This window comes from Furipterus horrens, unplaced genomic scaffold, assembly GCF_987537825.1.
Source record: "Furipterus horrens unplaced genomic scaffold, mFurHor1.1.pri manual_scaffold_6, whole genome shotgun sequence".
Taxonomy (NCBI): Eukaryota; Metazoa; Chordata; class Mammalia; order Chiroptera; family Furipteridae; genus Furipterus; species Furipterus horrens.
The window spans coordinates 14,275,654-14,291,478 of NW_028327176.1; the positions used below are offsets into that span (position 1 = coordinate 14,275,654).

Genomic DNA, 15,825 nt, shown 5'->3' on the forward strand with positions numbered 1-15,825 from the left:
CTGATTAAAAGAGTCCATCAAATGCCACAGAAGAATCTCTATAGAGATCCATACCTACACACAGTATATCGAAATTTCAGCATCTCAGTGTTAAAGAGAGATCCTGAAAGCTTCCAAAGGGGAAAAAACAGATTGGCTACAAAGAAACTAACAGTAAAAACACCCTCAGACTTCTCCTCAGGCACCGATGCTAAATAACAGTGAAACTAGGCATTCAAATTTTTGAAGCATAATTCTAATCTAGAAACCATGGCTAGCGAAGCTATCAACCAGGTATGAAGACAAAATAAAAATATTTGAGATATTCAAAAAGAAGTTTCCCCTGGAGGAAGTTACCTGAGGCTGGTGGCACTAATAGAAGTGTCCCAGTGAAAAGAAATTCCAGAATAATGTAACTATGCTGGAGGCCCAGAAAGCAAGAGCTGCAAATTAAAACAGAAAGTCAATTACTTCAAGAAGGGAAAGATTTTCAAGCAATATGTAGAAGTGTTAGTGATATGGTAAAAAAGGTAAATAGAAAATAAAGGAGAAGAAAGAAAGAAGCTAGAAAATAGAGAAAAGCAATTAGAAAATTCTAGAAAAACAAACTGAACAGGGTAGTCCTGAGTCAAATATAAGGCCAATTAAAATGTGCCACAATTTTGACAAGTAGCTGTGTGTGTCCGTGTGTCTGTGTGCGTGTGTATGTGAGAAAGAGAAAGCGGGGGAGAGAGAGAGAGAGAATATTTATTTGATCTTGATGCTGGGAGCATTCTCCACAGAGTGGGATATATTATTGGACCTATAGAGAAGATTATAAATACCATCCTTGTTTGCTGCAGTGCAAAAATATACAGTCATCAGTATAAAAGTTCTGCTTATTGATGTTCAATGTTTAGAATCAACCTGCAAACAAAACACAAAGCTTAATCATTCTTTTACAACCTTGACAATGGGAAGGAAAAGCACAGCCCGGGAGGTGGATGTGGAAGAGGAAAAGTGCAGACAAGGGCAGAAAGACTAATAACTTCCTCTTCTAGTGAGGAGAGTGACGTGATACTGTCTAAAGCTGATGGAAGGAGTAATAAATTTGCCATGTAAAATTAAAAAGGTAAGGAATAAAACAGTAAGAAGGGATTTTAAAAATCAAGCAGTAGAAGGGCGATAGCGTCATTTTTCTTACTGTCCCACCAGAGGAAGGAACCTGAAGCCGTTGCCACACGTAACACTATGATCAAAATATTTAGTCATGAGGCAAAAGAAATTAGAAATCTTTATTTCTTTTTTAATAGTTCATTTTCATTGTATTTTTCCCATTACAAATTATCTTCCCTATAACTTCTCCTGCCTCTCTCCACCCTCTCCTCCCCGCCCCTCATCCCCCAGCACCACTCTTGTAAATTTTTAAGACTTGGTGAGAGGAGCAAGATTTGGGGGTAGTTTTTAAAAATTACTATTATTAGTTATTCTGAACAATTTTATTTCTTGCCATGCATATATATTACTTTGATTTTTGAAAGTCATTGAATACCTACCTTGTGTCAAGCATCATTTTATACCAGACATTTAGCACTGGTCCCAGCTTTATTACGGAAGTATCTACAGAAACAAATGATGTGAGGGCAGGAGCCCCTGATGTGTTTGTATAAATGGCAGGGAATCACAGTTCACAGAGTATTTGGGCAACTGATTGAAACTCTTGGTGTAGAACCCCCAGAGAGATGAATTAGGAGAAGTCTTTAGGACCTGGGGGCTTGGAGACTTGACAGGGATCCTTTAGATGAATAATGTTCTAGGCAGACAAATAGAATTACTGGCAGTTTGGAGCCCTGGGGGCCAGAGAGGCTCTGTCCAGGCCTTTCACCTCACAAACCAAGGAAACTTAATAGTGGCAGAGCTAGGGCGCAAATTAGGTCCTTCTGATATCAGGTGTAGTGACAGATAAAAGGACCTCTGGATTAAGACACCCCTTGAAGCAGGAAATCACCATTGATCACATCCCTACTAAGGGCCAGGAACTATACTGGCCATTTTATGCATCTTATTTAATTTAATCTCCACAACAGCCATATCAGGTAAACTATACTCATATTGAATTTGAGCAAACTAAGGTTTAAAGAGTTTAAATAATTTGTCTAAAGCCCAGAGTTGGATAGAGACAGAGCCTGGACATGAAAGAGTCTCTCTGACCTCAAGGTTCATGGCCCTTGGTTTCTAGCTTGTAGTTTGAGTCCTGCTGGCTGAGAGGAGAGCGGCACATCCTTGTACTGGTGACCAAAGGTAAAAATAACAACCATTTCATATGTCATCAGTGGGCACATCAACACAATCCAATAATAAGGAGAACACAATCCAGTCCTACCACTGTGGAAGCAAAGCTTTTGATCTGCCTCTCCATTCCCCTTTGGCCCACAATGGGGGAAGGTCTGTGAGCGGCCGGGCCATCCTTCTTAATTAGAAGGGACCCTAGGAGCTTTCACATAGCCCCAAGCTATTCTGAGCAAAACAAACAGGAAACAGAAAAGAGGGAGAGGAGAGATGAATTCTCACTGACTTTAAAAGATTTATACTGACAATATCCCAAGGAGATTATGAAATATATTCTTTTCTTTCTTTTTCATTTGTTTGTTTTTTTGTGGTAGAGGAAAACTGCTGATGAAGAGATAGCTCTTAACTATGGAGTTTCATTGAAAATACTTTAAATTCAATCTGTTATTGATAGTCCAGTTGCACAAAATAAAATTCATATAAACATCATCTCATATATTAGAAGGGGAAAAATCATCTATCTTCCAGTCAGCTCTGAAAGAGTCCATTATTGAGGTACTGAATCACGAGGACAGTATCCGCATGTTTCCACACCCACGAGGGAGGAACAGTGGTGCAGGAAGACCCCAAGGCCCAGCATCTTCAGTTTCATTCTCTCCTGCTGGGAACTTGAATCTCCCAGGAATGTGTGTGTATCTGCATGTGTCTGTGTACACATGTACACATGCATGTAATCTTTCTGAGAGGGGGAATATCTCCTTTATTTACCCACATTCTTCCCTTCAGAGGCTCCAAAATTGGTTTCAATTAGACTTGCCATCGATTTGAATACATCAGAGTAAAGTCTCAGACCCAGGGCACCTGATGTGTGATGTGTGTGGCTTTATCCTAACCCCAGACCAGGCCCCCAAAGTGTCTGGAGCAAGATGAAGTCCCATAGGTGTTTCCAGAATTCTCACCTACTCTGGACAGATCCACTCTAACCTAGTACAGTACTGGAAACCCTAGTCAGTCCCAGAGTGTCCCCAACAGTGCCTTTGCTTAAAACTGTAACATACCAAACACTTCATGCTCACATTTAGTCGCATCCTTGCCAAGCGTGGGCTGCTGGGGTAGGATGAAGCTGGGTCCGCACTGATCCCCCCTTCCTCCCACTGTACCAGATTATTCTTCCTGAAGCACCACTCGGATGATGTCACTGTCCTGCTCAAAACCCTTTTCTGACTCCCTATTATCCACAAAATAAAGATTAATATCTTCAGCCAGGAATTAAGTATTCTTTATGGTCCGGCCCCACCCCCACCACCCTAGCCTTTCTTATTCCCCAGGCTGCCCTTCATGTACCCCATTCTGCAGCCAAACGCCATGACACACTTCCTACATTTATGCCTCTCAGGTCCTGCACAGTGGATCCTGCCAGGACCTTTGCTCTTCTTGCCCATTAAGACCTTGCTCAGAAGTCATCTTCTTTATGAATCTTCCCAATGGAACTTAATGTCTCCTTCACAGAGGCCCCCAACGCGCTTTGCCTGTGCGTGTCTTGTGGCTTTAGCACTTCTCCTTTTGACTGTAGTTACTGCAGACATCTCATCACTCCTCCTGGACCAGAAGTTCCCTGAAGGCCACAACTGTGTCTAGTTCATATCTGTGTCCCCAGGGCAGAGCCAGTGCTTGCACATTTGCTCAGAGTAGGTATGCAATAAATGAAATTTGAGGGCAGAAAGGAGCAAGGAAGCCAGTGAACAGATGGGTTTGGTTCAGTACCCATGTGCCTGTATTTCTCCTCTCCCATCCCTCTGATTCCTGAACTACACACCTTGGCCACAGAACACCCTGATCTTATTTTAAGCTAAAGGATACAGTGGGACAATGGGAAAGAAGGAAAACGGCACTGGTTAGGAGTCCAGAAACCTGGGCTCTGGTCTGGACTTTTAATTTAAGACATTGAACGAGTCATTTTTCCATTCAGATTGCCATCCCGTCTGCTTTCGTAGAAAAACAAGGCTGTTATATTACATGATCAGTAAGTCCTTTTTAATTCAGAGGCTTTGATTCTAATCCTCTCATTTTACCTCTGTGCCCATGACAAGAATGTCTCCCCCATTGTCAAGCACAGTAAAAATATAGATTATTTTCTGAGGATTGGAAAACTTTTCAAAGGCCCATATGCCATGCTAAAACTTCCTAACAATTACAGAGCAATCAGTTTCCAGTACTGACCCATGTCCCCCCCATCCAGCTCAGAAACAGTCTAGTGCTGACCTCATCCTGATTTTAACCAGAAGTCACGTTTACCTACTTCCAGAATATCGCAAATCTCCAATCTCAATGCAATAGCTTCTCCTTGCAAACTGCTTTGCTTCTCATAGGAATTCCACCCCCCAATTTTTTTTTTAATCTGCATCATTCTCTAGTGCAGGCTGCTAGTTCACTTGCCTACTTGGTAAATGAGGTTATTTTATTTGGAAGAGGAGACTAATCTGAGGTGTAGAGGTTGAGGGAGGTGGTAAAAGGCTGAGCACTCATTAGCTGGTTCCCACTGGAAGTGTTAGGGATCTTGTTGGAACAGCTTCCACTGCAAGAGAAGCAGCACCTAATGGTCTCAAACTTTAATGCAGAAGCGTGGCAAATAAATTTAAAGTGTCGGAAGGAATCCTGAGCTTTTATGCTGACAGTAATCCCATGAATATGAGTTTCTGGCAAGTCACTTGGCCAGTGCTACCGGAATCAGGGTTAGCTTGTCCCTCTGGAGACGGCCAGGCACGGCACCAGGGTGTATTTGCAGGGCTTCCTTTGTGAAGACCAGTTGCAAATTCACATCACTCACGGACTTCGAGCAGAAATGAATCTTAAGAGATTACTAAATTCAGCCAACCCTTCTCACCCTATTTTATAAACAGAAAACTGAATCTTGCGAAAGTCAATGCTTTGACCAAGATCACTCAGCTAGTAAACAAAGGAGCAGGAGCTGTAAGTGACCCAAAGGACTTTCTTTCCAAGCCACCCACCTCTCAAGGAAAACCTTGAGCCTGCCATAACTATGTGAGAGCCTAAAGCCGACCCACACATTACTGGGAACCTGAATTGTCCAACAGTTGTAAATAGTGTATTACAAGGACTTGAATGTGATATGGAACTCAGGTCAGGTCTGATTTAAACTGTGACCTCTAGGGTTGCCTGGGATGCCCGAGTGTCCTGGTTTGGGAGGTGTGAGGTACCCTACCTTGGTATTTACAAGATGGCACTGATGTCCTGGCTTTACTTTTGGTACATTTATGGAGGGAGTGACTCTGTTAGGCTGTCCCCCTAGACCAGGATGTAAATCGATAAGACCGCCCTAGCACCTGGGTTGAGTTTCTGACTCTGATCACTCTAGTTCACACTAGTCTTTCCCTGTGTCCTATGGGACTTTGTTCATTGTGCCTATTGGCCAGCAAAGAATCTGCGAGCTGTCATCTCTACTTTAACTCAGAAGGTAGTTGAAATCAAATAACTGGTTATTTAATAGGGTGCTTCCTCCCTTTCCACGCTTATCTCACATAATCCTTGCGAGCATCCTTTGAAATAGATGTTCTTGCTCCCATGTTACAGGTGAAGAACCTGAGACTCAAAGACATAGAGTGAATAATTAGGGGCGCTAATGTGAGAACCTTGGTCTGCTTAATTATAAAGCCCAACTCCTCAGTCACCATTCTCTTTCAAAGACAGCCTAAGAGAGGGGCAAGAGGGCTGGTGCGTGCCAGGAGTGACCAAGACCTCCAGCATTGCGGGCTTTGGTGCCTCTGGTCTCTAACTTCTGCCGCAGAGCTACGCTGGCTCACGGGTCCCGGTCCCTGCACACCTGCAGAGTCACTTTCCCTGTCTCTCAGCAGGCTCCTTCCTCCTCCTCAACACCTCGGCCAACTCCAAGCACACCATCCTGAGCCCATGGATGCGGAGCAGCAGCGAGCACTGCAGGCTGGCCGTCTCCGTGCACAGGCACCTGCAGCCGTCTGGGAGGTACGTCGCTCAGCTGCTGCCACACAACGAGGCTGGAAGAGAGATCCTCCTGGTGCCCACCCCAGGGAAGCATGGGTAAGTTTTTTCCCATTCCAAAATTCATCGTATCAAAGGCGATTTGGCTTTTGGCTGCAAATTTCCAGAGTCTGTGGCACCTACTTAAAACTCACAATTGCCCTTTAGTGGGTAGGGACCAGATTGAACTGTAACTGCTATTTTTCCCTGGATAGTGTCTCACGCACTGTTCTGTGGGGCTCTCTGGCTACCCAAGCTGGTGGGCCTTCCAGAGGCCAGAGGACTAGTTGGCAGAGTGATCGTTTAATGATTGAGTATTCATTTCCCAAAATCCAGATGAAGCCAAGAAGAAAACAGCCAAGGGGGAGTGTTAAAAGGCCAAAATGAAAATAATCTAATATGCTGGAAAGTGGATTATACCAGCAGAATTTTTGCGGGAAGGCAAAGAGCAAACTATTGTAGCCTCCCAAGCAGGTCCTGCAGGAGTGTGGACTGCAGAGCAGAATTGGTCAGGGAGAACACAACGGGATCAGTGCAATGGAGTTTGGAACAACCTTTGTTCTAGAACATTTAAGGCTTACACAGTGTTCTGAAGTCACATCTAATACTCATGTCAGTGAACTATTCTGCTTCTAGAAGACACTCACCTGCTTACTTAGCGATCCATTGTGCCTCCAGAGGCGGTGACATTGGAAAGCCACCTTGAACCATGGCACCTCTGTGCCTGCCTTTTCTTCATTCCATAAGTGTAAATACCATTGTAAGACTCCAGTTCTGAATGGCCCCAGATCTGATTACTTTATAATCAGTAAGGGTGAGACATCCTTCTTTATGGAATGTTTTCAGGAGAAAGACCTCTAATTTTTAGCTAAGCTTAGATTTAGCTTCTCTCTGAGAAAATACCTTGCAGAGAGGACCCATCTGAAAGATGATGTTACCCATCCTCAACCTCCATGGTGTGCTGGGTTGGGGGAGGGAGATTCCGCCTGCTACTTTTCCAGCAAAGCCATATGACCTCCTTAGTAATTTCTTGAAGGTTTCCACCCCACTCCCCTGTTACCGACTCTTCTGTATTTAGTTGTGCTTCAAAAAACCACAAGCTGCTAACATTCCCAGCAAGAATGAAATCTTGGCTTCAGGAAGGATGTTGTCCCCAGGCATAAACTCATATCCATCCTTTTGCCTCTGAAATGCCTTCTGGTGCTGGCTGGGAAGACCCCAGCCACCAAGTGCCTCTTGCTCTTTTTAACAGAAGGCAGGAATGTTGGGTGTCAGGCTGCCCATTGTTTTGAATGAGCTGTCCTCTGGGCCAAACCTCTGTCCGGCATGGCCTCCCTTTCCTGTGAGAAGCCCAGGGGGTAAGGCCACCCATCCATGCATGGGGCTGGTGGCGGCCTGCCTCCGCTGCTGTGACACCCTATAGGCATTTGCCCAGCCTCGTGAGCTGTTTGTTCTGACTTCTGCCCCACCAAGCCTGGCAGAGACCAGAGAGTGCTGCTCAGGGCTCCTGGGACTTCAGGCAATCCATCTGTTGAGGTGCTTGGTCAGGGAGTGGGGGAGCTCACTGATGTCACAAGGGAAGGTGGAGTGGGGGGATCTCCCTGAAACATCAGCTGAGAATGTGTGCGAGTGTGAGAGGAAGAGTGCCAGAGTGACTCCAGCACTTCCTGAGTAGCAGGGCCGGGTCCCCTGCATGGTGTGGTCAGTGTGACCCCCAGGAGGGCTTGCAGCGAGCTTTCCCCTCTTTATCTTCTTATGCTCCCAACTACCAAGTCAGTTCCCATTTAGCAAATGAGAAAACGGAGTCAGAGAGACAAAACAGGAAGTTATATGGCCCAAAATGGGCTCCAGGTCTCCCCTTTCCCCATCCGTGCTCTTTCCAGGGAACCCATAACCTCTCAGCAGGAACTCTGAGGGGGGAGGGTGGCAACAGGAAAGGCCCCTCCAGACAGGTGAGCCCAGGGGACATGTGATGGCAGTCCCCCATCTGCATGTGGGGAGAATAAGGAAACCACGCCACACAGCACAGGCAGGCTGTGAACTTCCTCTGAGGCTGCCATGGCCACCTTTCTCAAGGCCCCTGCCGCTGGCCAGGGCATATTCTTCCCATAGTCACTCTTCCATCACCAGAACTGCTCTGCCCTCTGGAAGGTGGGAGATGAAGCTGGAGAATCGGTGGGGGTTGCGAGGGCAAGGCCACTAACTTGATGGCTTTGCCTGGGGCTGCCCTCCATTGACAGGGGCTTTGCCTCAGGCTAGGCTCTGTACATCCGGGCAGAGATGCTCTCTCCTAGCCCTGCCGGAGCCATCTCAGGGCTTGATGATGAGCAGGAGTGATTCTAAATTTAAATTGAAGATGACCTAGCCAGCCTGCCTACCTCCAACAAGATCAACGTGGTGAGGTTGGAAGGTGGCAGTCAAAGGGGCAACCCATAGACTTCCCTGCTGTGCAGAGAGAGTCTGCTGCCGTGAGCATTTTGGCCAATGGCAGGACATAGGCACTTGTCCAGCAATCCAGAGAGCTCTGGGTGTTTGTGCAGAGCTGCATCTGGGCAGCTCCATCTTGGCGTTATTGACATGTAGGGCCAGACCATTCTTTTTGTGGACACTGTCCTGTGCATGGTCTCAGATTCCCAGGCCTCGACCCACGAGGTGCCAGTACTGGATGTGACCCAAAAAAAAAAAAAAAATGTCTCCAGACACTGCCAGATGTCCCTTGGGGTACAAAATCATCCCTATTGAAAACCACTGAAATAAACAGCATTTTGGAGGTGGGAGGAACCAGGGGATTTACCTGATCCAACCTCATCAGTTCACGGGTGTGGGAACTGAGGCCCAGGAGAAGGAAGGGTCTTGCTCTCTGTCGCATGATGAGTATCAGTGTTGTCAGGAAAGTGTCTTGAGCACTATACTCACGTGCCGACCACTGTACTGAGTCCTCGGTTACAAAGCTATGTAATGCCCAGTCCCTACCTTTGAATAATAATTATTGCCAACACTTACTAAGCACTTCCTACATCAGCTAACCAGCCATGGCTGTGCACTTTACATGCATTTTCTTATCTAACACTCAACAACCTTGTGAAGCAGGTGCTATTATTATCTTTCATTTTATAGATGAGGAAATTCAGTGTCTAGACAGGATGGAGGGGGTCTGAACCTAACTAGCCTGGCTTCAGACTATTTTTACCCGTTGCTGGAAAAGCTCAATTAGTCTACAGAAGTGCAGCAGAAAAAAATGTGATGCTGTGGATCAAAGTCCTGAATGTAAGTTGTAGTTCACTATTTAATCATCAGTTCAATTAATGATCATTTATTGGCTCTTTTCTATTTATCAGGATGTAGAGGCACAAGAGATACAAAAGGCCATCCCTTGATGGTCCACAAAGGATGTTTTATGAAAGAGCTCTGTGACTGTAGGCAAATCCCATCCCCTCCCAAACCTCAGTTCCTTCGTCTGTAAAGTGGGGATGATGCCGCTAGTCCTCTTCAGTTGGTGCTGTGGGGTCAGTGCAATGAAGGGCATGAAGGGTTTTGCACCCTGAGCTGGACGCAAATGTAAGAAGTCATTAATACCTTCATCGGCTCTGCTCTGCTCAGAATTGTGGCACAAATGATTGGGACCCGTTTGCTCTCTGATTATGGGTCAGTGTCAGTCTCAAGAATCCTTTGGCTTTGGGATCCTGAGCAGTTTGCCTCTCTGGAAGCTCACCCCTTTTAATGTCAGAGATGACCCCAACAGCAGTCTTCAGTGTGGCAAGGGGGACATAGTGAAATCCTGGTGGGGAGGGCAGGGACGATTATAAGTGAGGCTGGCTTCTTCTCAGAACAGAACATGGTGGTTTGGGGACCGCTATTTGGAAAATGGCATTCAGCGTTTATAGCAATAAGGCAGGAAGTCATCATAGCAAAGTTGGCTGGGGAGAGCCTGACGCAGAGGAGTGGGCTGAGGAATGACGACTCGGAGAGGCCACCAAGTCCCCAGAAGCCATGAGTCATGAGCAGGCAACATCAGGGGAACAGCGGCCTGCTGGAGGCGCTGGAGATGGGAAGGCCATTGGAGAATGCCGGCAGCCGCTCCTTTCCTTCTGGAAAGCAGCAGCATGCATAGGATCTAATGAGTTACAGAGAGTGAGTGCATGTCGGCCAAAATGGCCTTGCTTTGGCCAGGGTCTCCCAGGGTACCGATGACAATGATGAGTGCCCAGCCTGTTCATCTGCTCACCTGGCCAGCCAGAATGGGACAGAAGCAAGGAAGCAGAAAAATGGGATGTCAAATAACCCAGCCCCATTCGCCACAGAATCCAGTAGGCATAGGTTAGGACATCTTAACTAGAAATTAGAAACCACAAGTCCCCATGAATTAAATGAGTATGATAATACCTAGTTAATATGGTGAGTTGTGAAATGGCTGAGGAAAATGGCTCCCAATTTGCCTGATTGAGGTAGATATTTAATACATGCTAGATCCTTTCCAGTTCATACATTTATTTTACAACCATGAATTGAGCACCTACCATATCACAGGTGCTGGGAAAACACGACACAGACATGGTTTTCAAGGAGCATCCAAACCAATAAGGAACTCAGGCAAAACAGCAACAGCGCATGCTTGTGCAGATGTTTTTAAGTTGGGTCCCAGAGATATTGAAAGGCTAAGCTGAGATCACCGGCAGCAGGCCAGCACAGGAAGCCCAGTCCCTGCTTCTGCCCCCTGCACTTCCTTGCCTTTTGCAGAAAGCTGTTTTAGAAAGAGCAATCCAGCAGCAATTGGCAGTGTGAAGTCAGTGTGAAGCCGGGTCCTGGACTCAGAAACACAAGCTCAAGGGCTGGTTGTAGGAGAGCAACTCTCCAGGGCGCCTTCCATCGCAAGCTCTTCTTCTCTGAGCACACAGCTTTCTCCTGCAGCCTTGGGTATCTGGGGACTTTATGATGCGTGACCAGAACTACATACACGGTGTGTGGAGGGAAGAATTGGGCCCAGAGGGGATAGACATTGCCAATCATTTGAATTACTAATACTTGAAAAGATGTTTTAAACCTAAAGGATTTGGTGATACTCAGTCTTGAACCAAGATGAGCTGTCGGGGCCGTTTCACAGCACAAACAAGGCTCATTCTGGAGGGTGGCAGAGAAATAAGAGTATCCTCGGCACAAAGCTTGACTTTCTGCAGGATCTTAAGCCTATACTCAGAGATCTGCGTTCCATTTTCCCCATTGATTTCCTGATGGGGAGCAGCAGGGGGTGCAGGGGGACCAAGCCTAGAGGCATGATGGGATGAGATGAAGGTCCAAGTGCACAGTCCTGGCACGGTCAGGACTCATGCCCGTGTTGACCCTCCAGAGCCCAGCCCTCCTGTGCTCTGTCTCCTGGCTGAGCAGCTGTGTCCAGAAGTCCTGGAACTTACTGGCCTTAGGTTAAAATCTGCAGGCAATCTCCCCAGGTGAAGAAGAACCAATGTCAGTGCTGGGTACTTACATGGCTGCCTCGTTTATGTCAACCAGTCACTTCTGACCAAAGACCCCAGCTGTAAAACCAGTAACAATTCTAATGGGAGACCTGTGAAAGTAATCTAACCCAAAGTGGTTTAACTCAAAAGGTGTCAGGAGGTGTAGTTTCAGTCGTGGTTTCACTGCTAACTTGCAGCGTGGCTATGGAATAAGCATGGCCCTTCCCAACCTTGGCTTCTTACCTTCTCAAATGGAGCTTCCAGCTGCACTCTGCTCCCTTCCTTTATCCGGCAATAGCAGCAACCCCCATCTCAGGTTGCCACTCAGGATTGGGGTCGCAAGACATGACTTTCCCTGCCCAGGCTCCTGCTCTTTGCCCTACCCTCCCCCGCTCTGGCAAATGGGACAGTTACCCATCACTGACCCCCAGAGACTTTCTGCCGCTAACATACAGAACCCTGAATTTTCCTGCAAATAGACCAGCTGGACTCAGCGGGCTGTGTGAGGAAGAGGCTCAGGCTAAGACGACATGGAAAGATGCCACAAGGAATTTGCTTCTGAAAAGATGCCTGACTGCCTTTGTCAAGCTATGTGGTGTTAACTCCAGTCGGCCCAGAACAATGTGGCAAATCGGGCCAGTGTGGGGAAATCAAATGCCTATGGCCCTCAACATTGCCCAGCCAAAGTTCGCCTTGCGTCCTGCCTACACGATGAACGGATGGAAATAAAAAGGGTGATCATTTACTGAAATTGATGCCCTCGAGTGGCAGTGTCGCAATGATTTAATTTCCAGCCCAGCATTTTCTCACTTTCAAAGTCATTCCTGGTATCAGCTTCTCCCTTTTTCCCCTTGGTCTGAATAACACACTGATAAATATACAATAAGGGCTTTAATGTTCGGGTGATTTACACTAAAAAGAGAAAGCCATTCAAAGGCTTTAAAGATAATTTTTAAAAGCCTTAAAACTCACACCCAGGCTGGTCAAGGGCATCTTTCTGAGGCATGGAGCAGTCGTGAGCTGGGAGTTCTCTGAGCATAGCATAGCCATGGGATGCGGGCCCTGAGTGTGATGGGCGTAGCTCCCACCAGTGTGAGCTTGGGCAGATCTTTGTATGTCTGTGAGTCTCAGTTTCCCTATCTGTAAAATGGTTATTGTAAGGATTAAATTAGATTACACACAGAGTGGGTGCTAATCTGCTCCTCCCACCAGCCTGCACCTGGCTCCTGGCTGCCCCTCTAATAGGTCCAGGTCTGGCCCCCTCTAAGGTGGTGGGGGAGTGGGAGTGAGGAGAGCCATGTTCAGCAATTTTATACCCCTCATTCTTGGAGTAATCACCTGTATTCCCTAAATTGGACCCCGAAGTCCTAGCCTCACTGACCATGCCTAGATTTACCATATTTCTCACCCTGTGAGTAGTAATATTAAAAGAACTAGTAAAATGCTAGTCCTCTCTGCAGTGCCTGAACTTGAAGCCATTAATAGGGTAGGTCTCAAGCTTTAGGGGCACAAATCAGAGCCATACATTTATATAAAACTCATACAACTAAGTCTCATCTCAAGTGATTCTGATTAGTCTTGGGAAGGGGCATGAGTGTATATGTATTTTAGAAAGTGCCACAGGGATTCTGGTATGCATTGAAAGTTAAAGATCACACTAACATCTCAGCTTGAATTGGTTGATAACATAAGCTGATAGCTTTTTTATATCCATTTACTAAATAGTAAGGAGAAAAGTCAAAAAGAAAGCTTGAAGATGGACTTGATTGCAGGGTAGTCATTTTTCTCTCTCACATAGGGGGACAGGCCATGACAAGGCTTTCCAACACTTGCCTGATCCTGCCTGTGCAGCCCCAAAGCTGGGGAAGTTGGGGCACATCTAAGGCCATGTATAGGACTGGTCTCTCTACCTGGAGGTCTACTCAAAACACACCTGTTATTCTCTCTCCAGAAAGACTGGCTTTCAAGGCCAAAGGGGCCTGAGAGGAATACTGAGTAGACTATAGAGACACAGTTCTTTAGCCTTTGTTCACCCATCTACCCATCCATCCATCCATCTTTGTTCTTCAAAATGTCATGTATTGACTCTCATCTAGGTCCCAGGTTAACAGAAGAGCTATTGAACTGCTCTTTGTTCTCAAGAGGCAGATACCGTGTTAATATTCACGCTGACTACCTGTATAGTGCTCGTTCAGGTTAGCAGGTGCATCAACATCTATCGACTCATTTCACCTTCACTGTTTTGTCATATATTGTCTTCTCCTCATTTTACAAATGGGTAAACTGAGTCTTGAGCAGGTTCATTAATTGGCTTATAGTCAGGGGAGCACAGATCTTTTGGGTCTTTTTTTCCCTTTTCACGTGTCATTTCCCCAAGCGGGCCTTGTAGTTGAACCTTGGTATCACTCCTGGCTCTGAGAAAACTGATACCTGTTCTCATCAGTCAGGAAAATCTCTTTTCAAGAAGGCTCATCTGATCTTTGGTCATTTAACTTTGGGCCACAAGCCTTGAAGGTAAAGACCCAGGCTCGTATGTCTTCTTATTCTTCACAGTGCTTGGCACAGCACCTAGCAATAGTACGTGAGCAAACACCAGATCAATTTGTGGTGGTTCTACAGTGCTCTTCTTCTCAAACCTAAGCTCTGGGTCTAAAAATTAAATCTCCGTCCAAGATCACAGGAGAGCCTTCAATTGATGACAAGATGGAAAGTATTTTCCCTCGCCCTCTGCCCAGGTGCAGGGATGGATGTATAATCCTCCCTGGGGCTCAGGAAGCAGCTGTCAGAGTGTACCTCAACTGTGAAGGTTGCCACTAAGTACAAAGGACAATTCCTTTCCTGGCAGGTACAACTTTTACTCACAATTGCTTTCATTGATGGGTGTCAAGAAAAATAAATGAAAAGACCATTGGCACCTGCCAACTTTGACCTTTGAGATTTGACAGCCCAGGGCTTATAGTGGAGCTCTCCTGAGCCAGTTGCTTTCGTTTTCCACTCTGCCCTGGACATGTGATGGATTGGACACCAGGCAGCTGGGAGAATTGTGAATACCTGTAACTCCTTGGCTTGTCAGAATAACATCTTGACAGATCCCATAATGATAAATATAGGTTGTATACAGAGAGAGGTCAAAATGCATAGAGACAATCACTTCTCATCTCAGAAGTGTTTACGGAGCCTCGCCATTTCCCAGTGTGGAGGGAGATGTTAGAAATAGGTGAAGGAATTTAGGCAAGAGACCCCTGGTGTCAAGGGATTCACTCATTCATTTCAGCAGGTGTTTTGTCAACAACTGTTGATGAGTCTTAGGCACTGGTTGGGCTCTGATGACTCACCTGTGTTAGGGGTTCACAGTGAGGTTTGGCATTGGATGACAAGGGACAGTTATGATGCTATGGGAGAAGGACTGTAATGGGTGTGTGCACAGGTGCCATGGGGGTGAAGAGGAGTATATGCCTGAGTGGCTGGTGGCTGGCAGGAGCTGGCTCTGAAGTGACAAGGGGAGTGGCCAGAGGCATGACGAGAGGGAGGCATCCCACACAGAGAAGGCAGGTGTGTCGAGGCGTGGAAGATCGAGAACGTGGGTAGTGTGCTGCGTCTGCACCATCCTTTGGGTTTGTCGCTCAGCTTCCCTGCCCCTACCCAGTTTCTCAGAGTGCTCACATTTTTGTGTGTATGTGCCACCAGCTTGTGTGGCAACAAATCCTGTCCCCTCCCTACCAAGGTAGTCTCCAAACAGAGAAATCTCATTCCTGGATCCCCCACATCCTTTGCATACCTCTTCTTGTAGCAAAAGTCCTGCTACACGTGCTCAGATGGTATCACCGTGGGTTCAGGCACTTTCCTCACATTCTCCTTCTCTCCGGTAGTATCTTCCTCCCAGACAAGGACTGAACTCCAAGGTTCTATAGATGCTGCACATATGCAACAATTTTCCACCCCAGCACATACGGATTTCAGAGTGCAAGCAAGCTGTTCCCCCCTTTTGCTTACAATTGGCCTAGACTTTAGGACTTTCCTGTTGTCCCTCCTTGCCTTCCACTTTGCAGGAACAGTTGCTGTACAGTCTGCTATTCCCGGTGGGTTGCCCTTCACTACCTTTTCCATCAAAGAC

At 46.4% G+C, this 15,825-nt stretch overlaps 1 protein-coding gene across 1 annotated transcript in view; it reads left to right on the forward strand.

Moving 5' to 3' along the window:
- The window catches only part of ALK (ALK receptor tyrosine kinase), a 641,155-nt gene that overhangs the window by 328,467 nt on the left and 296,863 nt on the right, over positions 1-15,825 (forward strand). Inside the window, exon 4 of the mRNA XM_090280984.1 lies at positions 6,120-6,321. Within this exon, the coding sequence (XP_090137110.1) occupies positions 6,120-6,321 (202 nt within the window). The remainder of the gene's footprint in view (positions 1-6,119; positions 6,322-15,825) is intronic.